A 24,730-nucleotide genomic window follows, 5' to 3' on the forward strand; every position below is an offset into this window, starting at 1 on the left:
ACTTAATTTTGTAATCAAATGCCGAATTCATTATGCAACCCCTTTTTTGTCGTCCTTACTGAGGAAAGGCTATAAAATCACTCGAAAAATGAACTTTTTGATTTGACGTCCTAGACCCGAAAAAAAAACGAAGTTGACTTTATATAGCTGTCGGCCACCATTGCTTGTACCAACCACTAGTGTCTTCCTTTTATCTACAAGGACTTGGCACGGAGCGACGGCGCCGAATACCCACATTTGCACAAAGAATTTTAAAGCGTCCGCCGCGGGATTCGAACCGGCGACCTCTGGATTGTGAGTCCAGTGCGCGGTCCGATTGATCCACACGGGTGGGACGTCCTAGACCCACCATCATTTATACTTATCGACTCAGAATAAAATTCTGATCAAATGTCTGTGCGTGTGTGGGGATGTTGAATTTTGTCCGGATGTCGTCCACTCGGTTTAATTCCACGTCGTACAACTTGGTGTTGAAAATTGTACAGTTTCATTTAGTCGTTTAAAAGTTATGATAAAAAAAAACTATTTAGACGACCACCGAAAAGGGTGAGATTCAACATAACCTCAAATGGCCGGGTCTGACCGCCACGAAAAAAACGTGTAAACGGTTGCCATTTTCTTCAAAGGTGGAGTCTGTATATACTTGACGAAAAGTCTGTAGGTAGTTTGATTTTTTATTCATAACTTATTTTTATTAGGACCTCTTAGGTGCTACAATTACGTTAGAAGCCATTCATAAACCATGCGGACACGTAAGGAGGGGGGGGGGGATTACTCTATCAATGAGAGGCACCAACCACCAAATGGTGGGTTAAATGACGTTTTGGTTAGGTAATCTAAAGTCTTTAAGAAAGAAACGAAAAGTTTGAAGATCTGGCAACCCTGGCTCGAGTTGTGACTACTTTAGTGTACTTTTTTACTTATGTACCTCTTGAAGCCGGAACTCTCTTAATAGTGTAAGCTATTTCCGGATCCAATCGTAATACCTTTCCAATGAGACTTACAGTTTAAAGATCTGAGAGGATCTTTTAGCACAGAGAACAGATGTATATCATTGAACAAACAGCATTGAAAAACGTGTGTAAAAATTCAAACCAAAATACGTTGAAAAGAGCTAGGGTGTGCACCATCCGTCTAGATAGCGCCACTTCCAAAATCATGATGGCCTACAGTAGCAGAACGTTGGACCATCTAATCACTGCATAAAACATTCCGTACGAACGACATCAGACCAATGTCTGACTGTCCTTCATCAGAGGGTTGCAATTTCACGCGCCAAAGAAGGTAAACAAAACGAAATCGGACATAACATGTGTAAAGGGACTATTTTAAGTTGTCGCTTGAAAAAATATTTTTGAATGAATTTTCTGTTATGTTTTCGTTAATGTTAATGCATTTTTGCAATATTTTTAGTCAACTGGAATTATACAGAAGTGAATTTTATATTTAAATGAGGTTAACATTTATTTTCTTTCGAAATTATTGAGCCTTTTTCATTTTTAAGTCAAGTATTCTCAGCCGCGACGGTGGCGCCGCCAAGCGTATCCTGCACACTCTAATTTCTTTGATGCAAGATTGTATGCAACGCATTTTTTTAGTGCAACATTGTTTACACACAAGTTAGAGCTTAGATGTACATCTGTTCTCTGTGCTTTTAGTAAGGAGTGAGGTTGTTTAAGTCGAAACTATTTGAGGGTCCTTAAAATGAGTTGAAGTGGGTGTTGAAATCGGATTCGGTTCGGATCTTTTTTTACAATTTTTTAACTTCTTTACGATGGTTGGTGTAAATTTCACCTTGATGCTCAAAATTTCAAACAGAAATGCAGAGGTTCAAAATATCTCAACTATTGTGTTATATGGTATTTTTTTTAAACTCAACATGTTAGATTGACTTTTAAAGAGCTTTCCTAACCTTTATCATTTAAAGCCAACATTTCGTCCACTCTAAAAACGTGCCTAACCGCAATTTAATCAAATCTCTCTCTAAAGTTCCACCGTATGACCTTAGACTGTTTTTTCCACTTAACTTCCATCGTACAAATGCACTGTTTTTGCCGTTTTCCATGATGGATACTCAGCCGTCACTGTCGACGAAAACCTTCACTCGTTACCATTTCCGCGGTTGGCACAACAATTCAACATTTAGTACTTTTTGGAATGATAAAAATATTTATAATTTTTGAAATTCCAACCCAGCATAAGTTAGCAACCTAACTGAACGGAACTTCAAAAGACCTTGAGCTGATCACGTGGCCAGGGATGCTTCCTCAAAAATCTTAGAAACAAAAATGCAATCGAATTTTTAACGGGCAAGTTCCGAGCAAATACTTGGAATTTGACCTGGAAGAGCAAAAATACCCTCGGTTGGATGCCAACAAGATACCAGCAAGCGAAAAAAAAACAGTTACGCCCTCCAGGGGTGCCTTGTTTGGGGCTCAGATGCTATCGCCTTTCTTGGCAATGTTTTGCTCGTCGTCACCAGCGGAAAAAGAACTTTTTCCAGACGTCTAAAAAGTAAAGTTTATTTGTGGAAATTCATTTTACTTCGTGAGCAGAAATAATATCTGGTGATTGGCTTCTTCGTAAGTAAACATGATTTTTTTTTATTTCCTTTGTTATTACAAACTTTTTTTTTTCTTTTTGGAAAACTTGTTTTCCATTGAATTTTAATGTTGAGCCTTCCGAGGAGATTAACTATGCAAATGTTATTGACTTCATCAATGAAATACAAGTTTAGAAACCCGTTCCATGGGGTCGTTCTTTCATCAATTATAAAATGATAATTAGAAAAGACATGTTTTTCGCCTTCAACCTGCAACGTCTACCAAAAATGTCACAAAAAAAAAACTGCAGCACGTGGTGCGATCTTTTTGGATCCAGACTTTCTTTGAAATACCATCACCCAGGGAATGGTCCCCGGTAACGAGGTGCTAATTACTGCCATCAACCATTTTGCTTCGTCTCCACAAGATTCGATTCAAGCTCTTAACAAGATAATGAACTGTTGCGTGCGTGGCGTGACTTGATAATGTTATGCATCCAATGTGTTTAAACAATATTTTCGAATTCGAAGAATTCTCCAAATAGGCAAATATTTGTACTGTCAGTTTGATGATCTCAAAAAATATAATTTATATGTAAATAATTTGTTTGAGGTTTGATGACACGGGTCAACACGTGCATAATATATTGCGGTTGCAAAATAAACAAGTATATTCCCTCACGTGGCCGTACCCAAAATTGTGTACACATTTCATTTTTTACAACTTTCTATACGCTTACCCGAAATAGCTCCACAAAGTCACGGATTGCTGACCGCTGCAACAGATGGGCCTCGAATCGGGGTTGGAATTTTGGGCGGGCAGCTTTTTTCCTGGAAGGGCTCGGTGGACGGGAGATATTCAGGGGACTTTTTGTGTCTTTATGTTTCATTTTGAGCAGATATAATGTTTACACATTTTGCTTTATAAAGAAAAAAAAACTTAACAAAAATCATTTCATAGGCGCCTAAATCATGATGTTTTACACCACCTGAATCACGTACCAAAACCCACAGTTCAAAAGGATTAGTCAACAGTACACCCTCTGGATCCCAAACATTCAGCACATTTTCCCGACAAATGTATGCAACACGCACGGTATCCGGTGCTCGGTACACAAATCAGCACAGTTTCCGCTGTGGGCAAAGTGAGGATGCAACTCTCTGGTCCAGGAAACTGAAAATTTGCCAACTGCAAATATGTGTCCCCGCATGTACTCTTTGTATGCACTCTGGTCCTGGTACTATTTGTCAGAAGACAACAACTTATGGTCGACTGTGACAGGTGCCTTAATGGTGATTTGTTAAGTTTGTTTAGACTTTGATGTTTTAAAATTTTGTTTTTGTTTTTGTTTTGTTTTTTCTGAATGGTTTTTAAGCTAGAACATTTTTGAAAAATAATTCTACTCTTATGAGTTATAGCCGAACAATGTTAATATATTATACGTACAAAAAAACAATTGGGTAATTCTCCGCCAACTCACACAGTAGTTGCCCCGACCTCTCTACGATTTGGGTGATACTTTGTGCTAAAGGGCAACTTTTGTCCCTGATCACGAATCCGAGGTCCGTTTTTTGATATCTCGTGACGGAGGGGCGGTACGACCCCTTTCATTTTTTAAACATTCGAAAAAAAGCATGTTTTTCAATAATTTGCAGCCTGAAATGGTGATGAGAAGGAAATTTGATGTCAAAGGGACTTTTATGTGAAATTGGACGCCCGATTTGATGGCTCACTCAAAATTCCGAAAAAACGTGTTTTCATCGAAAAAACACTATTTAAAAAAACACTGCCATTTTGCGTTAACCAACTGTAATTTTTTTTTGAACTTGTCAGTTAAGGGAAATATAATGAAGTTTTCGAATGTACATTAACCCAGGAGGGTAAATTTATCATTTAGAACAAAAAAATTCATTTTAAAATTTCGTGTTTTTTTCTAACTTTGCCGGATTTTTTTTAGAGTGTAACAATTTTCTACAAAGATGTAGAACAGACAATTACAAAAAAATATTTTTTTAACATATGGGGTTTGCTTGTAACCATCACGAGTTATCAAGATTTTACGAAAAAAATGTTTTGAAAAAGTTGGTCGTTGTTGATCATGGCCACCTGTGACAGTCACGGACGACGAAACAAAGAGAAACGTAAAAAAAACTTTTTCAAGACTTTTTTTTTCGTAAAATCGCGATAACTCGGGATGGTTACAAGCAAATCCCTTATGCTTTTATATCAAATTTTTTGTAATTGTATGCTCTATAACTTTGTAGAACATTGGTACACAATAAAAAAAAACCATGCAAAGACACCAAATTTCCATCTCATCACCATTTCAGGCTGCAAATTATTGAAAAACTTGTCTTTTTTGCATGTTCAAAAATTAAAGGGGTCGTACAGCCCCTCCGTCACGAGATATAAAAAAAAAGTATCGGATTCGTGATTAGGGACAAAAGTTACCCCTTAGGACAAAGTTTCACGCAAATCGAAGAGGTGTCGGGGCAACTGCTTTGTGAGTTGGCGGAGAATGACCCATATAAATAACAGCTAAGTGCTAATAACTTATGATGGGTATGTCAGATATTCAATCTTTTGGAAGCGTTGGAAAGCTCTCTTATCCATCCAACGATGAGTCGCATGGTAGATCTGGATAAGATAAGGACAACGTTTTCATCAAAATATCTGAGAACCGGCCTCGTGGCGCGGTGGTTAGCGGCTTTGGCTGCCGATCCCTAAGTTGCTATGGGGCGCGGGTTCGATTCCCGCCTTATCCTCCTGGCCTTCTATCGGATGGGGAAGTTAAACGTCGGTCCATTTGCGTAAAAGGGGTTTTGGGTAACTCACCACACATAACCTTCGGATGCCTAGAAACGAGCAGAAACTTGCAACACAGCCCACAAAAGACCCGGGAGTCGTTAAAGTGTACACCCAAAGGAAAAATATATCTCAAAATCTGCAACTTTGGATTTGCTGCAGAAAATGTCATATTTTATAACATTTTTTGCAGCAAGCCCGTAGATCATTTTTGCCCGCGTGTAAAAATTTCAGCGATCTGCAGTTCTCACCAACACATATAATGCTGGCCCGTCCCCGAGCAACACTCCAAAGAGAAGCATATGTTGGTGCTCTTTCACTCACTATTCATCAAGCGCACATGGTGCGGTGGTAGCGTGTCGGATCAACAACCAAGAAGTTGGTGGTTCAATCCTCGTTCTGCTAAGTGTTTTTTTTTTATGTTATACAACCAAACAGCCGTCGGTAATGTCGATAATTGTCGGTAACGGGCAAAAATGTCATACTCCTATATTGCAAAAAATGCATGAGGACAGATTTCATGCAGATTCTGATATACTTTCATGCCGCCATGCATCACAATCATGCGACTGCCAGTTGGGTGTATGAATAATATTTAAGTGCTTATAACTATTGATAGGGTTATCAGATCTTCAATGTTTTGGGCTCCGTGGAAAGGTCTTTTAAATACCTTTCTGTGTATAGCATGACGGGTTTTCTTACAAAAAATGCCCTTTCACAATCTTCTGGACTTTTCTCAAAATGGTTTTTAACATAACTTTTGAAATCAAAAAATCAAATTATTCGCTCTACAGCATTGCCTTGGCGTTCTCGATTGCAAGATTCCTACTCGAAACTAGGTGTCCGAAGGCTTGATTGTTGAGGCAATTGCAAACCTCTTTTTACACCTTAGCTTCCATCCACCCCGGGATTCAAACTGACGACCTTTGGATTGTGAGTCCAACTGCCTACCAGCGACTCCACCAGGACAGGACCCAGTGAGACGACTCCTACACCTGGACTGAGCTAACGACCTTACCTTTTTAGGTTAGTCCGGGGCCAACATTAACTTCCCGTCCGACGGAAGGCGTGATCAGACAAATCTCGTCTCAAAATTTGCCACCGGGACCTTCTGGGATCGAACCCAGGCCGACTGGGTGAGAGGCAATCACGCTTACCCCTACACCACGGTCCCAGTTTTGAAATACTTTACTCAATTTCATAACATTCAATAGGGTCTAATGGGACCACAAGACGGATCAAATGATACCAAAAGGGTTAAAATCGGTTGAGTGACACTTTTTAAGTGCACACATCCACAGCCAAACTTATACACATACATTTGTTCAGTTTTTGACTCTGAGTTGATATGTATACGTGAAGGTGGGTCTAAGAGGTTGAATTAAGAAGTCGAATCAAAAAAATTATGGCTCGTGCATAAACCCCGTGACCTTTAAATTTCGAATATTGGAAATTATTGCGCCTTCCACAAGTAAAAACTGAATCAATTTCTTTGCTCCACCCATTTTGACGATTTTCCCATACAAACTTCAAGGGCTTAGAGAGAGGGCTTCCGCACCCTAATAACGATAACGATGTTCACGATACCTGTTTATGAAAAAGGAATAAATATGGAACAAACCCAAAACTGAACCCACATGATTGATTGCCCCTCTTTCGTCACAGTGTCATCCGTGTGTCGCCATAGTTTCAGCAGGATTCAAATGTAGGCAAATCTCCAATAAATTATACCAGACATCTGATAATATATTGGGGTTTTTCTTTCGTCTCATGTATTTATAACGGTTACGGAATCTTATTTTGGAGCAACATTTTGCCTCCAAGTTACGCCCCACGATTTGCATATACAAGAGAGAAAAAATGTTGCACAAAAAAAGCCTTACGATTCAGATTAGGCACTGAGATGAGTCCATTCTTCGCGTTTTTTTTTTTTTTTTTTTTTGCTCTGGATGTTACGTGTACCGCATGCCTTATTTTGTTATTCTAAGCGCCTTCTGTAAGCTACTTGTAACTACTGAACTAAATAAGCCAAAAAACAAACAGGCACCTGAAAGTTTAGCTGGATGACAGTTTTTGACACTGGAAGTTGCTTTTCAGATCGACGTTGTCGTGCTATCTTGTCGCATTCGCTTTTTTACGTTCCGAAAAAAAACGCACTTTACTGTTTGACCTTGAATAAACAAAAACAAGATCACGCTATGTAAATAATAACAAACACGTTTTGTTTGGTTGACCTTTCACTGCGTTGTCCCGAAGTTTGGTTGAATTTCGTTGCCGGAGTCCCGAGTTAAAATGTACGTGTGTCAAACGTGTTCTGACCTGAAATCCCTTAAGCCAGTTGTCGCACTTAAAGCAAATTTCAGGGTTTGTCAAGATAGCCCGACAAGATCGACAAGTGACAACAATGCACGGAGTTTTTTTTTCGGTGCGGCAAGATAACACGACAACGACGAGTTGCTGCTACTGGTGTTGCATTATTCATCGTAGACATGGAAGTGAAAATTGTGGATGTTTCTTTTCGAGAAAGTTATTTGTTCGGCCAAATACTGTTTCACTTCACTGTGGTTTGTGAAATCATACATTCCATATAAACATCTCCAGTTATTTTGTTATTAGAAGTTAAAATGTTCTGCCGCATATCATTCAACCAATTACTATCATTACGTTTCGTTATCGTCGTGCTTTAAAAAATAAATAACCTCATCTCTAAAAAAACTGACTTTTTGGAAAACTTGCACAAATTATAAAATGTATATAACTAGACAATGCCAACTGAACACAAAATTTAGCCGAAAAGTTCTCTCTCATTCTGAAACGGGACACAGCAAGGGCTAATACCCGGGACTGAGATGTTTATCCACGGTACAATTCCAGCTAAAAACAAAGTAGCTCCGCCGCCGCATTTCTCTTTTTCTCAGGCAGTGCACAAAAAGTTGAAATTAAAACAAACATAACCTCTCACCGCTATACGCGTCCAGGAAGATAGGTATCAGATTAAACTATTCGCCATAAAAACAGCAATTAACGGCCAATCTCCACCGGTTGAGATGGTGAAGCGCGTTTTAGGGGAGGTTGGGGCTGATATGACCTACTTGATATTCAAGTTGCTTGATATTTGAAATTTTGCATCAAGTTTTACTTTTGAAAAGTTCAAATTGATAGCAACTTTACAAAACTTCTCGATATTAAATACAAATAAAGGAGATATTACACTCCAACAATCCCTAACTCCAGCAAAAGACTTACAGACAAGAAGATACATCACTCAAGACACAGCGAACTCACATTTCTACTCGTTTTACTGCTCCGGCATCCACGTGAACGTGTAAAACCATGTTCTGAAAGTTCATTTGTACTCTCACCGCATGTCCAGTTCGAGTCCAAGCGCAGCCCAGCAAGAATGTTTCTTCCTTTCGAACCTGTCGAAAGTAAAAGACCGGTGTTGTCCATTTGTAGCTCGTTGGTTGTCCAATTTGCCGAGGTTATTTCTTGTTGAGAATTTCCGGTTCACAGTTGGGTTGGGCAAGTTTTCGGAATGTGGCAAAATGCAATTAAATATCTTGAAAGTGTAGCTTTTGTTTTAGGGGAAAATCTGGCAACACTGCTTACAATTCCTAAAAAAAATGGTGTCATAACTTAATTGAAATTAGAAAACACTTCATTTGGAAAACTTGTTTCGTAGAAAACTCCCAGTCTAATCTGTATAATTGAATTTCCTGCTTTTTCCCCCCTTTACCTTCTACTTTCAGTGGATGATTTTTCGGGTGGCAAAAGGGCCCTTCCTGGAAGACTTTTACCAGTGCGTCACCCACGGCTTCTACTCCGAACGGTGGCAGGAGCAGCTCTACACCACCTTCACCCTAGTATTTATGTTCATCATTCCATTGCTGATATTGATTGGCACTTATTTATCAACGTTTAGGACGATATCGAGTAAGTATGACGAGGCGGGTTGGGTGTGTTTGCTATTTTTGGGTCTTATTGGGTCTTAATGAAGAACACTCTTGTCTGCAGGTGTCTGTTTCAGGGGAAACAGACCAGAGAGATTTTCCTGGATTTGGGCAGTAAACTGCTACTAGTTCATAGCATGCAGTAGGGTATTGACGTTAACCACGAAAATGTCCATCTTAAAAGAGTAGTTTATGGAAACAAATTGCGAAAAGAAGAATTTTTCAGCACGAGGTTCATGATCGTGACGATTCTCAAGATTTAAAATTTCCCGAGAATCGAGAGTTGAATTTTGCAATAGAATGTTACCATTATCATTTAAATTGTTTTGAAATTTGTAGAAAAAGATTAAACAAGTCACACTTTCACACTAAGAACACTTAGAATTCTTCTTTCGAATGCTGAATTGGTTTCAAAATGATTTTTTGGCGAATTTTTAAATCGAAGCCTGTCTAGAGGCGGGGTTGGGTTGTAGATAGACTAAACTAATAAAAATTTTGCAAAAACATTTCAAAATCACTTTAGCAGAGCCATTTTTTTAAATCATTATTTGCTAAAAAATATGATATTAAACATTTTTGAAATACGAAATTTTGTTTAAAAAAATCAGCCTTCTTTTTAAAAGGTTATCTATCTGGATTACTACCCGAGCAGGGGTAAATAACATGGGAATACCACATTTTGGTATTACTTGGGCAAATAACAGGGACCAAAATGTGCCATTGGTTGCCCAGTAATAGATCATAAAATACCATGAAATCATACCAAAGTCTTGTATGTGGAAGGGCACAACAATGCCAAACAATGTTTTTCCAAGGGTAAAATAATACCTAAAAATAAAACCATTTCAATACCAAGTTGAGGTCTTCTGGATTTTTGAACATTGCTTGAATACCAAAACTTGGTATTGCCATGGTTTTATTTTTAGGTATTCCCGCGCCCTTGGAAAATCAGGTTTTGGTATTCCTGTGGTTTTCCACATACCTACATGATTTTGGTATGATTCCATGTTATTTTACCATTTGGCAACCAAAGGCACATTTTGGTCGCTGTTTTTTGCACAAGTAATACCAAAATTTGGTATTTTCATACAATTTTTTAGTGCACCACTTGCAGTTAGTGAAAAAACAGAAATGATCCATATGCAACAGCCAAATCTACTAACTTGCTGATTCCAAGTTGTTCTTAGTGATATTCTTCACCACATCGAATGCATTTGTCATTGATGAACGGCCTGTGCTTGAAGTTCTTGAAGCTTCTGAAAAATAACAAGATTGAAAAATAAGTGTTATTAAAATGAAACTGGATTGAAATTCACCAAAATTCAATAATCTGTCGATTGACTCGTTTTTCAAAGTATTTGGTTATCCCGACTTAGAGAAATTTCAACGATTTAAAAAAAAACTTTGTGGGTAAATAAAAAAAATGAAAATCAGCTTTAACATTTTCAAGTAATTTTAGCGCAAAATTAGTTATCTCGTCAAAGTTTATAAAAAATTTCCCATAATTTGATCAATACCAAAATAATACCAAAATGTTGCATCCTGACTTAGAAAATTTTCCACAATTTCAAGTAATTTCTTTAGGGGGTATATCAAAAATGTTTAGAATCAAATTTGAAATTTCCGGTTTTCAATAAAGGCAACCGCTTTGAGACATCATTTTAGCGCAAAATTAATTATTTTGTCAAAATTGGTCAAAATTTTCCCATGGTTTCAGAGGAATTTGATAAAACACTTTGTGTCCGACTTTTGACAAATTCTGCAGTTTTGCAATATCAAAACAATACCTTAAATTGGTATAATACCACATTTTGCTCTTGCATAATCCTTAAGACAAATTTTAAAGGGTCCAGAAATACCAAAATTTGGTATTGATACCAGAGAAAGGTATTATTACGCATTTCCTTTGTTATTTACCCATGCTCGGGTAGATTACACCCATTTGATGACTTTACTAACACGTTTGGAGCGCAGGCCTTCAGCTTGTCTTCTGGCAACTGCATCATTCCGAATCCGTATTATTAACAAAAATGTTTTCTCACATCATACAGTCTGAGCGTTACATGAATTTAATGGTGATTGCTCAAACGTTTACAAACAGTAACGTGAATTATTTAAAGCAAAACAAAACGATTGCAATTCAAACTGAGTGCATTTACCACAAAATAAACTTCGAAAAAAATATCTCGCAACATATAGCTACTTACTCATTTACTGCAAAACAAATTGCATTGTGGGAAATGAAATAAGCACCGCAATTAAATTTTCAAAAGTTAGTTTACATATAAAAAGAAGTAAGCGGAGTCAATAATTGCCCAGCTCAAATTATTGGCAAGCTTTATAAAATTAAATATAAAAAAATACACCAACCGATGTTAAACCGATTACACGACAATAGACCGGGAGCAACGCGAACGGAGAAAATCCCACCAGCCTCAGCCAACAGGATTAACTTGAACTTGAATGCTCCATTTGCGAAAAAAAGAGATAAAATTGTTAGTCCTCCGTCCCGGATGCCTTTTCTGTGTTCCTTGAAGTATACGGCCGTCGTTAATCTGGTGTTCGGTTCAGAGAGCAATCAGCAGCCTTTGCAACTGGAGCATCCTTTCAGTTTGAACGATAGTAGGTTAGTAAAGCGGAGGAAATCTTTAAGGGAAAATCTCAAATTCGGAATATTTTTTTCTCAAATTAAGATAAATTTATAAATCTAAATGCTTTGGCAAGTGCTTAAAATGGCTTTTGTGAAATGAAAATAATTAGAGAACGTTTTGGATATTCATGTGCTTATGTAACTACAAAAACGCTCTAAGAGATTTGCTTCAAATTATAATAAATACGCAATCGTTAGGAATCGATCGTTACATCACATTTCAAACGATGCCCAGGAGCCCTGTTAGCAAATAAGCTTGAAGAAAATGATAATTTATTGTTTTGCCATACGCAGCATCCAACCATTGAGTCGCTGAACGCAACATATCGTTCCTTAGAGAACTATAATCGGATTACTTACTCTAACTAAGATGTTCCTAGCATGCAGTTAAAGGTACACAGTGAAAAAAATAAAAGCAACAACAGTAAGCACTGGCGCCTTAACCCGCGTCTAAAAAATTCAGGCTATTTAAATGCAACTGGACTGCTACTTTTTTTGCTGTGTAACAAAATGATTATTTGTTAGTTTTTCTCCATTATTCTTCAAAACTAATGGAAATGCAAAAAATACCAAATTTAATTCAATCAGCAAAATAAAACTATTAGGCTAAAAGCAGAGCATGCCTCGCAACAAAATATTTTCAGCATCTGTTCGCTGCTCACGCTGATTAGCATAAATTTAATATGTTTAAATGTCTCCCGGAACCAGCAGAACACTCCGACTAAATTTCGAGCCTATTTCAGCAGGGTACAATTTCGTTACACTGAGCGGTTTACAGCACTGTTTGAACCTGTTTCGGTTGGACAATTAATGAACAAAACAAAGTATTGTACACTGTAAAAATGTACTTCAATCTAATCCATAATTAAAATTGGAAAATAAATACCATGTTTTTCAAGAAACAGTCAATAAAATTTTTAAGGTGGTTGTTTATACTAAGATTTGAATATTTTAAAATCTCTTAAAATTCAATTTGTGTTATATTTAGTCAGAAACTGGCTAAGCAACGTTAGTATAAAGTAAACATGTTCAATAATAGGGTTCTATGTAATCTTATTATTGTTTTGACCAAATCGGCTCATATTTAGAGTAGACCACTTTTGAATATATTTTGAGAACAAAAACATCCAAATTCAATTTTTTATTTAAACTTTTATCACAATAACTCGATTTTGACAAACTTTCCCTCTTTTAGATTATTGTACTTTCCTATGTGTGTTGGTGGATCAAAAGTTCCAACTTTTGAACTTAAGTGCAAGGCGGACATTTTTATTTCGACAAGTTTGCCAATTTAAGTCGATTCAGTCAATTTATGTCTCAAAAAATATTTTTGAGTTTTAAGTACTTATTTAACATAATTTGCACTCCAATAGTACTTTATTCACATTTTAATTATGTGCACAATTTTCAAGACAAAGTCATTTTTGTTCAAAAATGTATTGTATGAAATAAATATTTTCAAATTGCTGCGATTATTTTACGCTTTCGACATGACAATTTTTTCGCTAATTAGGGGAAAAATACCTTTTCTAATCAAACACCTATCTTCGTCATATGGAGAGTTTTATGCTCGATTAAAGCTCAAAAAATACTATTTAGGCTATAAACTTACCAGCAACAGCACCGCCTCGAGTAAGCACGCAAATTTATGCCATTTACTGGCCAAAAAGATCAAATTTAATGCACTTTTGATCAACATTTCTATTTTGCGAGACCATTTCTCATCATTTTGGTGGCACACACATCCACACGCAAGATATGAGGTTAACTGCTTAACGAAAGTCGCCATCAAAATCTTTTTACTTGTGCTAACGATTTCAAAGCGCTTAAGATATAAAATTGCTTCCAACTACCGGCAACATGTTCTTTTGTACATTAGATAGTCATTCACTTGAAAAATAATCCCGAAAAATGTAAATAATTAGCAAGCACCATCGAAAAAACAAACGCGCAAAGTCTTTTGACGTATGAATTTTGAATACCCATTCTAATCGAAGGCTGAAGAAAACCGAGCGAGGAGCGAAGGCAAATAAAGAACAAAGGGTGGCCACCAACACCACCAACATGCTGAGGCGCAAGTGCTGCCAGGAAACTTTCGCTATAAATGTTACTTTTCGTGTTCGTGTTCGCTTAAAATTTCATCAATTTTGGCATCACTAAGCAGTCCCAAAAGAGCGCTGGAAAAAAAAGAACTAATCTGAAAATAGAAAAATGGGCGTGGCCCAATGCACTCGACTGATTAAAATGCATGTTTGAAATATTTTTTTAAATGCTTGTAAAAGGAATAGCATAACTTTAAAAAAAGTGAAAATTAACAGAAATGTTCACAAAAAGTTGCTCTACTCGTTGGTGTACTTGGTTTTAGTGAATTTCAAGGAAAAATCTAGAGTATCCAGCATCATTTAAACACGACCGCTTATTAGGCTTAAAATGGGCATATTTCCCCTTCTTTATTCAATGTTTATCACTTTCCAATGTTTCTCACCAAAAGACATGTGTTGCTCAAATTTGGTATGCTTTTTAGAGAAAGCAAATTATAAAAAATCCCATTTTCAATGTCAAAAAAGCAAATCTAAGTGAGTTTTCTCGCTATTTTGAAAAAATAAAATAAAATTTTTGATTTAAAATTTCATAGATATCGTTCATTGACAAATGAAGTCTTATTAGGTAGCAATCAGAAACAAACAAATTTCCTTATTTTCATTCTATCTCAGTTACTAAGGTCGTCAAAGTCAAAAAATAAAAATTTTCCAGAAAATTATCAGCTACTCGGTTCAAGATGCACAAGGATGTATACTAGAGTGTAACAAAAATGACTTTTTGGCGGGCATTCAAGGGTTTGTTCCGGTGGGCATACTAAGCCCAAATCCAAAATATGAGCTTGACGTAACAGGAGCTGGCGCTCCGCCCTACAATTTTAAATGGGATTTAACCCGTAAAAAAAAGATTTTTTCAAAAATGTCACTTTTTGAGGCATTTTGGCCACTGAAGCGTTTATTTTCAACATCATTGGCGTGTAGGCCAGATCCTTGCGCATCTATTGGTATATATATATAACATTGAAATTTGGAGCACCCTGGAGCTCGGTACAGGCCTTCAAAGTTTGGATTTTTTTTTCGAAAATCGGCCCCGGCAAAATCAAATGGCGTCTAGGGCGTCGCGAGGCGCGACGCATATTTTTTTTGCCGGGGCCGATTTTCGAAAAAATGCCAAACTTTGAAGGCCTGTACCGAGCACCAGGGTGCTCCAAATTTCAATGTTATATATATACCAAAAGATGCGCAAGGATCTGGCCTACACGCCAATGATGTTGAAAATAAACGCTTCAGTGGCCAAAATGCCTCAAAAAGTGACATTTTTGAAAAAATCTTTTTTACGGGTTAAATCCCATTTAAAATTGAAGGGCGGAGCGCCAGCTCCTGTTACGTCCAATCAAGCTCATATTTTGGATTTGAGCTTAGTATGCCCACCGGAACAAACCCTTGAATGCCCGCCAAAAAAGTCATTTTTGTTACACTCTAATGTATACTTTTTTTTACAAATATAAAACAAGTTTATTTTCCGAAATATATCAACCTGAAAATTTAGTTTTCTTTGAAATCAGAAAAATTGCAACCTTGACATTAGAATCGATGGACTAAGTTTTATCCACCTAAAAAAATTAAAAAATAAAAGCGAAAAACATGCGGAGAGCAAGCGAAAAGTTCATTGCATATTTATTTCGTTAAAAAAAAACACCGGAAACATGAAAAAACGCTTAAGTTAAGTTCAAATTTGACTTTTTGATGGATTCAGAATTAAAGAAATCATAGAAAGACAAAGTTGAAGGATCTTATTTTGAGCCAGGAAAAAAAATGTTTTTTTTTATCTTATTGAAGATAACTTAAAACCACCAGAAAATCATTAAATAAAATGAAACTTTTATCAACGATACAAAAAAACTCACAGCAATACAATTTTAAAGACCGAGTGACTCAATAATTTCACAACTAGCAAAGGGGTACTTTAAACTCATGCTGCCAGTTCAAAGCGCAACTTGAAAACTAAAACCAAAATATTTCGTGGTGCCCACCACTGGGGACTTCCACGGCTACTACCGGCCGGGGTAGTTCGCGGCCAAGGACAAACAATAATCCAGGGGTAAATACGCTGGCTAAATTAAATTTCAAAGCAATTATTATTCACTGCCTTCTCGCCAGCCGGCTAGAATTTCAATTAACTTTTCCGTCGTCGTCGTCGTTGCTACATGATGCCGAAGCCCATCAATATGCATTCGACCGAGTTCTGGTTCATAGACACTTCTACCACACTAGAGAAAGCACTCTACGCTGAGCTAAATGGTGCGAAAGTCTTGAAGACCCGAGCAGACGGAAATAACTTGGGAATAACAATTTTTGATATTTGAAAATACTAGGCCAATAACATTTTATGTTATTTATAACAGGATTTGTTATTCATCGTTATGATTTTTTTGTTATTGGATTGTTATTGTAATAACAGACTAATCACATTTTCAGTTATTCTTCGAACAAATCTTTGTTATTATTTTTTGTTATTTTAACAACTAATCCGATCATCCCAATAACAGTTGGAGGTATTCGTCCATAACAAAAAACGTTATTCCAAAGTTGTTTTGGCTTTCAACCAATATCAGACCAATAACAAATTTTGTTATGATAACATAAACTGTTATTGAACTCTTATGCAAAAATGGATTTTGCAAGAATTTTCCATATCACTTTCTGATATTTTAACAGTATTTGTTATTGAAATGGCATGAATTTAGTTATTACCGTCTGTTCGGGGAGAGCTTTGACTAATTTCATTTTTACTATCACGATGGTGAGGGTGATGGTGTAACCAGGCGAAAATGGCCTTCATAACATCAAAGGCAATTGCTTAAAAGTCATTTGAGGATATGTTTTAGCACATTTAGAACCCATACAGTAATTCACAAGAGTCTGGGCATACAAAACATGAATGTATGAAAAACACCATCTGCAAGGGATTGTTAAAGGTCACGGAGATCAAATTAGATTTTCGTTGATTGATCGTTCTTGACGTGCTATCTTTGCGAAATTAATTCATAGAAAACCAGCTTTCGACTCAGAATCGAAAACTGTACAATAGGGTAATCTGAGACCCCTGAGGGCGTATCCTGTATAAGTTTTCATAAAATGTGCGATGAGATAACCGGAAATAAACCAAAACACACCGATAATAAGTTATTCAAATATGTCTGAAAAATCACTACAATGTGCTTTTTGTGTTATTATTAAAAATGAACATTGTTAGCACAACCCAAAATTGGACAAATTTTTTTTCTGGGTAACCCACCCCCAACAGAAAAATTGTACAGGATCTTAATCATTGGTTCTGATCAGCTTTAAAAAAATAAAAAAAATCGCAAAATTAAATAGAAAAAATATATTCCGAAAAATGGTGCCTTTCTTGGGCTTTGAAGTATTCACAAGATTTTTTTTGTGCAGATGAGAATGGGCTATTTGATTGAAAATAAGGTTGGTTTACGATTAGAGTGTTTTGACAAATCTTATTTTTTCAGAAATATTTTTGGGATTTATTTCGTTTGTCTAAATAAAATGTTGGGCTCGCCGCTTTGTAAAGGACACCAACATTTTATCTTGCAAAGTGCATTTATTTAGCATGTTCATTATCATTCAAAACAATTTGTTTCTGACACTTAATTGTTATTTGTCAACTACACAGAAAAATCATTTTTATTTCGGAAGGCTGAAATTCTGGTTGGTTGAATATTGCCTCTTTTTTGTATAATTTAACTTCTAAAATGTGTAAAAATTTTAACCTGATGAAAATTCATCAGAAACTGATGAGTTTTAACAAATTCCTGATGAAATATTACATTTTTTTTAAACAGAATCTGTCATCATTACCTGATGAAAATTGACATGATTTTTCATTCTGTCAAATCAAATCAACAAATCAGCATTTCTCCATTAATCCATCAATTTTTTGAGTGATGATTTCACTTCTGTAAGTCGAATTTATGGTAATTTAAGGAATTTTACTGAAATAACGCCAGGAACTGCTCAATTTTGAGCAAAATTTAGAGGATCCAATATAGGACAATGAAAATCCTGACTTTTCCGAAAATGGACTCCTATTAATTTAACCTACAAAAATTACCTGGTAACGCTTCCGCCTCGTAAGCGGTAGATCGGAGTTCAAATCCCGGCTCGGACAAACACATCTGGTGATCGTTTCTCTTCTGGATTCGATTGCTTAGTAAAGGGAAGGTAGTGCACACAGAGAAAAAATGTCTTGCTGCTTTTATGATAATATTCATCAGGAAATTGCGACAGATTTCGTGTCGAAAAAAATATGTAATATTACATCAGGAAACACATTTTAACACCTTTTTTTTGTAATATTAATCAAAAATAGGTAATATTCAACCTAGCAAATTTTCGACCATCCAAAATTAAATTTTTTTTCTGTGCATCGTCAGAAGCCGGACAGAGTTTTCCTCAAAAATCAGGGGGCAAAAAAAATATTTTTTCGAAAAACTTCAAAGTTTAATGAAAATTAAAGTTTAACCAACCAACCAACATCCGATTTTAGCTGTCCTAGACGCAAAAGAAAGGTGATTAGTTTGGCTATTTGGGAAAAATAGTAAGAAGTTTCAAAAATCTAGCTTAACATTTGAAAAGGTCGTATGAAAACTTAAAATGCTGTTTTGAAGGTCTCGGGACCAAAGAGCCTATGTCTGAAAATATTTTTATCGGAATCCTCGAAAAATTTCACATAACGTATCAAAAAATGGTGAAGTTATGTTTTCGATACTCTGAGATACGATTTTTTGAAAATAAAAACATGATTTTTCGACGCGCCACGCGCAAAAATGAGAAAATGACGGAAACGGGAAAACATCGACTTTTTCACTAAAACTGCGATAACTTTAAAATTTCAGCGATGACCTATAGATGTTATGCTACCAAAAGTCGCGTCTTTTAATTACGAAAATTTTAGTACCCGTCTGCGTCTTTTAATTACAAAAATTTTGGTACCCTAACATGTATAAGTTATCGCAGTTTTAGTGAAAAAAGTCGATTTTTTCCGTTTTTGTCATTTTCCCATTTTCGCGCGGCGCGTCGAAAACCCCAGTTTTTATTTTCAAAAAATCGTATCTCAGAGTATCGAAAACATAACTTCACCATTTTTTGATATAATATGTGAAATTTTCCGAGGAATCCGATAAAAATATTTTCAGACATAGGCTCTTTGATCCCGAGACCTTCAAAACAGCATTTTAAGTTTTCATACGACCTTTTCAAATGTTAAGCTAGATTTTTGAAACTTCTTACTATTTTTCCCAAATAGCCAAACTAATCACCTTTCTTTTGCGTCTAGGACAGCTAAAATCGGATGAAATGGCGCGGAGATATGACTTTTTGAAAAAAGCGGTTTTTGCGAAAATCGACGAAAATTGCCATTATTCAAACCACCCTAACACGGCGTAGGTCACCCTAATGGCCAAACAAAAAAATACGGGTCTAATTATTTCGGCCAAGGATCCCCCAGAAAAATTTGAGCTCGATCGAAGAACTTTTTTTCGAATCATGCTGTTTTCGTGGGGAATTGCTGAATTATTATTTTGGAGGATAAACTTCAGAAATTATATGGAAACTCCTAACGGACAAACAAATTATGCAAAATAGCTTTTTCGAATATGAGAAATAAATGGACATAGTTTCATTTGAATGCAAAGTTATAACCTACAATTTTATTTTATTTACAATTTAAACTCCGACTCAATCCTTAAATACGATTGTACCAGCAGAGCACTTCAGATACGACTCCAAGAAATACCACAGACACAAACTTTGGCCAGTCACAGATGCATTTCTTGTGGCAGCACGTGAGCACGAAAATGAGAAAAGTTTTCCGTTTGCTGAGAAGATTAGAAGAAGGACATCAGTTGGATGCAACAGTGTTTGAATTGGGCTGCAAAATGTCAAAAAGTCTGTCCCGTTGGTCCGTCTGTGACCAAAAGGTTAATCACGTTACTCGGTGGTTTCCCCCCCGGCTGATGATTGTTCTTTGAGGTTAGGTTTTTAATAGTCTTCTTGGGACGTGCCCGGCTTGCTTCGGAAAATGGTACGAATTATTAACTTGAGATTTTTTTCTGTTCTCTGTTTAAAGATGCATTTCATCATTATGACGTCATGAGTTTCTGCACGAAACTTGTTAAGCATAAATGAGGCTGATTATGACTGACATTCATTCATTTCCGTAATCAAATCTATAAGACCTCAAAAGACATCTGGTTGTGTATGGCGATTCGGAAAAAAAAGAAATGCCGTGAAGCCATAAATGTGCCAGCTCGAGATCGTCCTCATTTTCCTCGTCGGCATTTCAATTGCTTCGATATTTTTGGAAGCTGCGTTTCCCCCCTCAATGAACGAATGAGATAAGGTTCACGCAAATCCAATTTATCTCAAGAGACAAAAGTGATTTGGGACTTGAAAAAAAGACTCTTGGCCCACGGTGCATGGAACTGTCGCATGACGTCCTTTTTCTAATTAATTGATCCATCTTCTAGGTCTTTTTTGTTGTTGTTAAGGGGTAGGAAATTTGATCCTTTGTTCTGGGGCTTTTCAGCGAGGCATTTGTTTTTGCCTTCCTCACCTTACTGAGAAAAGGCTATAAAATCACTCGAAAAATGAACTTCTTAATTTGACCTCATAGACTCACCTTCACGTATACCTATCGACTCAGAATCAAATTCTGAGCAAATGTCTGTCTGTGTGTGTGTGTGTAGGGATGTGGGTCTGTGCACCAAAAAATATGCACTCGATCGTCTTGGGGTCCCATAAGTCCCTATTGAAAATTATGAAGTTTAGTAAAGTACTTCAAAAGTTATGCTAAAAAAACGATTTTGGCGTATGTCCGGAAGATTGTAAAAAGGGTGGTTTTTGTAAGAAACCCTGTCATGTTATACATTTTCAGAAAGGTATTAAAAAGACCTTTCCAATGAGCCTAAAACATCAAGGATCTGACAATCCTATCAAAAGTTATTAGCACTTAAGTGTTATTTATACACTTTTTGGAGGCCGGATCTCAGATATTTCAATGACAATGATGTCCAGGTCCATCATGCGACCCATTGTTAGTTAGTTAATCGAAAGACCTTTCAAATGAGCCTAAAACATCAAGGATCTGACAATCCTATCAAAAGTTATTGACACTTAAGTGTTATTTATACACTTTTTGGAGGCCGGATCTCAGATATTTCAGTAAAAATGATGTCCGGGTCCATCATGCGACCCATCGTTAGTTAGATAATCGAAAGACCTTTCAAATGAGCCTAAAACATCAAGGATCTGACAATCCTATCAAAAGTTATTAGCACTTAAGTGTTATTTATACACTTTTTGGAGGCCGGATCTCAGATATTTCAATGACAATGATGTCCGGGTCCATCATGCGACCCATTGTTAGTTAGTTAATCGAAAGACCTTTCAAATGAGCCTAAAACATCAAGGATCTGACAATCCTATCAAAAGTTATTAGCACTTAAGTGTTATTTATACACTTTTTGGAGGCCGGATCTCAGATATTTCAATGACAATGATGTCCGGGTCCATCATGCGACCCATCGTTAGTTAGATAATCGAAAGACCTTTCAAACGAGCCTAAAACATCAAGGATCTGGCAAACCTATCAAAAGTTATTGACACTTAAGTGTTATTTATACACTTTTTGGAGGCAGGATCTCAGATATTTCAGTAAAAATGATGTCCGGGTCCATCATGCGACCAATCGTTAGTTAGATAATCGAAAGACCTTTCAAATGAGCCTAAAACATCAAGGATCTGACAATCCTATCAAAAGTTATTGGCACTTAAGTGTTATTTCTACACTTTTTGGAGGCCGGATCTCAGATATTTCAGTAAAAATGATGTCCGGGTCTATCATGCGACCCATCGTTAGTTAGATAATCGAAAGACCTTTCAAATGAGCCTAAAACATCAAGGATCTGACAACCCTATTAAAAGTTATTGGCACTTAAGTGTTATTTATACACTTTTTAGAGGTTTGATTTCAGATATTGTGATAAAAATATTGTCTGAATCTTCCATGCGAACAATCGTTGGATAGGTATTTTTATCAGACCTTGCCGATGAGCCAGAAATATTGATGGTCTGCGAACCATATCAAAAGAAATGAGTAATAAAGTTGATTTGTTAAACATGTTAAGGGGGAATGTTGCTATTTTTACTGAATGTATTGACTTTATGAATATGAGGAAGGCACCAACCACCTAAAGGTGGATTAAGTAACGTTTTTAAAGTATGTACTGCAAAGAGTTGACCGACCAGTCGACCTTATCTAAGCATGATAATTATTTGGATTTGAAAAAGGTTGACCTTCCGAAAAAAAATAAAAATCAATCAATATTCATTTAAAATAAACCCGAAATACATGTAAAATAATGATGCCAAAACGGAATCACCGGTAAAAAATCCCGCACCCTCGTCAATCGTCATTTAACGAAGCAATTTAGGGATTTGAAGCTTCGAAGAATAATTACAAAGGCTTTTTCCAAGAAATACCAGAACGTTCCCACAAACATCCACTCTGTTAGGAGGTGTCTGGTGTCGGTACAAGCAAATAGATTTTACCAAGAACGGGCCAAATCTTTCTGAAGAAATTACATTCCCTCTGTTGGAGATGCAAACAAGCGTTTTTCGTTGTTGTTCGACATTGTCGTAAAGAACGCGGGGCAACATTCTCTGTGGAGTAAGTGACTTAATATTTGGTAACATTCTCACTTAAGTATCTTTTTGCAATTTCGCTGTGTCATTCTATAAATAAACATTATTTGGCTTTATCTTTCCACAGTCGGCTGTCTAAGATTAAACCATTTCATTAAAAATTTAACAACAGTTATCCGCAGCATCCGATTGTTTGCCTTGAGATTAATATATAAACGCATTGAACAAACACTTTGTTTCATCATCTTCTATGGCGAATCCTGACCAAACACCCTACCTTACTAGCCAATTTTCAGGTTCCTAGCACTTGTGGGTGTAAGGGTAAACCAGCTGCCCTAGTAGCAACATGTGCTTACTAACATTCCTGTCCCTTTAAATCGAGATCTACAAACTGACATGGCGGGCGCCGTTGGTGGCCAATGACTGTTACCTATTCGCAACTGATCTAGTTTCAGAAATCGTAGTCTTTTATCTTTTCAACGCATTCATACATGCTGTTGATAAGGGAAACATCACTAGATCGTCGAAGCCTATGATCCAGTATTGGAATTCGAGCGAGGAAAAGAATTGCATTTCTCGTTCGTGAGCGAGGAAGAGAACTTGTAGTACTTTTCTCTTCTCGCTCGCGCTCGCATTTCCGTTCACGTTCTTGCTCTCACCGTGAGCGCTCGCGAGCGCCTCGTGCTAGCCGTTCAATTTGTTTATCAGGCTTATGAATGTAAACCAGGCGATGGTATAGAGGTGTAAGTTCAATCGCTTTGTTGTTTTTGGTTCGTTTCTAACACGTTCAACTTCTCGCTAACAGACAATTCTGGCTCGAGAGAAAGCCCGTTCGCGAGCGGAGAAGAGCACGGGCAATCGGTGAGTTTCTCTCGGTAGCTCGAGACTCGGGGCGAGAGAAAGGATTTTTTCTCGCGAGAGCGCGAGAATACCAACACTACTATGATCGGTCGTGCTGAAAGGATATTACGGTTCTGTTTAGCAACGGAGAGACAACCATGGGTGGTCTCTCATGCTCATGCTCATCAGATTTTCATTGTCATAAAAAATATATTTAAGATGAATATAAAGCAAATAAATCTAGAATAACATTTTAAAACGGTTTATATTGCAAATAGTCCTCTTTTAAAAATGAAAGTGTTTTACTTTTAAGATTGATTTTTTATCTAAAAATATCATGAAATTTCACTTTTTGAAATAAAAACATGTATGAATACATTCAGGAAAATAACAAAATATCATTGAAGCTAAACTACTCCATGGAGAAACCATTTTCAGTGCTTTCTATACTAAAAACCACCAATGATCTTAGCAAATTGATTAACCCTCTTGCACCCAATTTTTTCTCGGAATTTTGTTTCCGTGTTTATTTACTTTACTTCTCTTGTTTTATGATTTTCTAGTTCCATTTTTAGAGTTTTATTTGCATTTATCTTGTTTAGTTTATGTTTGTTTTTGATAGTATTTGGCTTATTCTACCACCTTACCTATGGATGTTTTGTCATGTTTATAAAGACACAATTTTTTGTATATTTTCACATTTTCTACAATCTACAAAAATCATGCAAACATCAAAATATTATAGTGTTTTGGAATCGGGATGCTGTCAGCTATCCATTAAAATTAAAATTTCATGAAAATTTTCACAAAAATACGTATTTTTCCTGTATTTTGAAAATACAATGTTTCTTGAAAAAATACTTAAAATTATTGTTATTGCAATGATTGGATTTTTCTTACAATATGGGTATTAAACGATTGGGAATTTTTTATACATTTCGAATGTAATAACAACATATTTTGAAAACACTCAAAATTTTCACAAAACTACGTATTTTTGAAAAAAAAATACTCAAAATTTCAGTGTTTACAATATGGGTATCAAACGATCAGGATTTTTTCATACATTTCGAATGTAATAACAACTTTTTTTTTAAATGATCAAAATTTTCTCAAAACTACGAATTTTCGAAAAAATACTCCAATTTTCAGTTTTTTACAATATGGGTATCAAACGATCGGGAT

The 24,730-nt window shown here is 36.4% G+C and overlaps 1 protein-coding gene across 2 annotated transcripts in view; it reads left to right on the forward strand.

Moving 5' to 3' along the window:
* The window catches only part of LOC120413063 (gonadotropin-releasing hormone receptor), an 80,322-nt gene that overhangs the window by 39,310 nt on the left and 16,282 nt on the right, over positions 1 to 24,730 (forward strand). For both annotated transcript variants that reach the window (XM_039573767.2, XM_039573766.2), the window contains exon 3: positions 9,098 to 9,281. In XM_039573767.2, the coding sequence (XP_039429701.1) occupies positions 9,098 to 9,281 (184 nt within the window). The remainder of the gene's footprint in view (positions 1 to 9,097; positions 9,282 to 24,730) is intronic.

The sequence above is a fragment of the Culex pipiens genome, chromosome 3 (assembly GCF_016801865.2).
Source record: "Culex pipiens pallens isolate TS chromosome 3, TS_CPP_V2, whole genome shotgun sequence".
Taxonomy (NCBI): domain Eukaryota; kingdom Metazoa; phylum Arthropoda; class Insecta; order Diptera; family Culicidae; genus Culex; species Culex pipiens.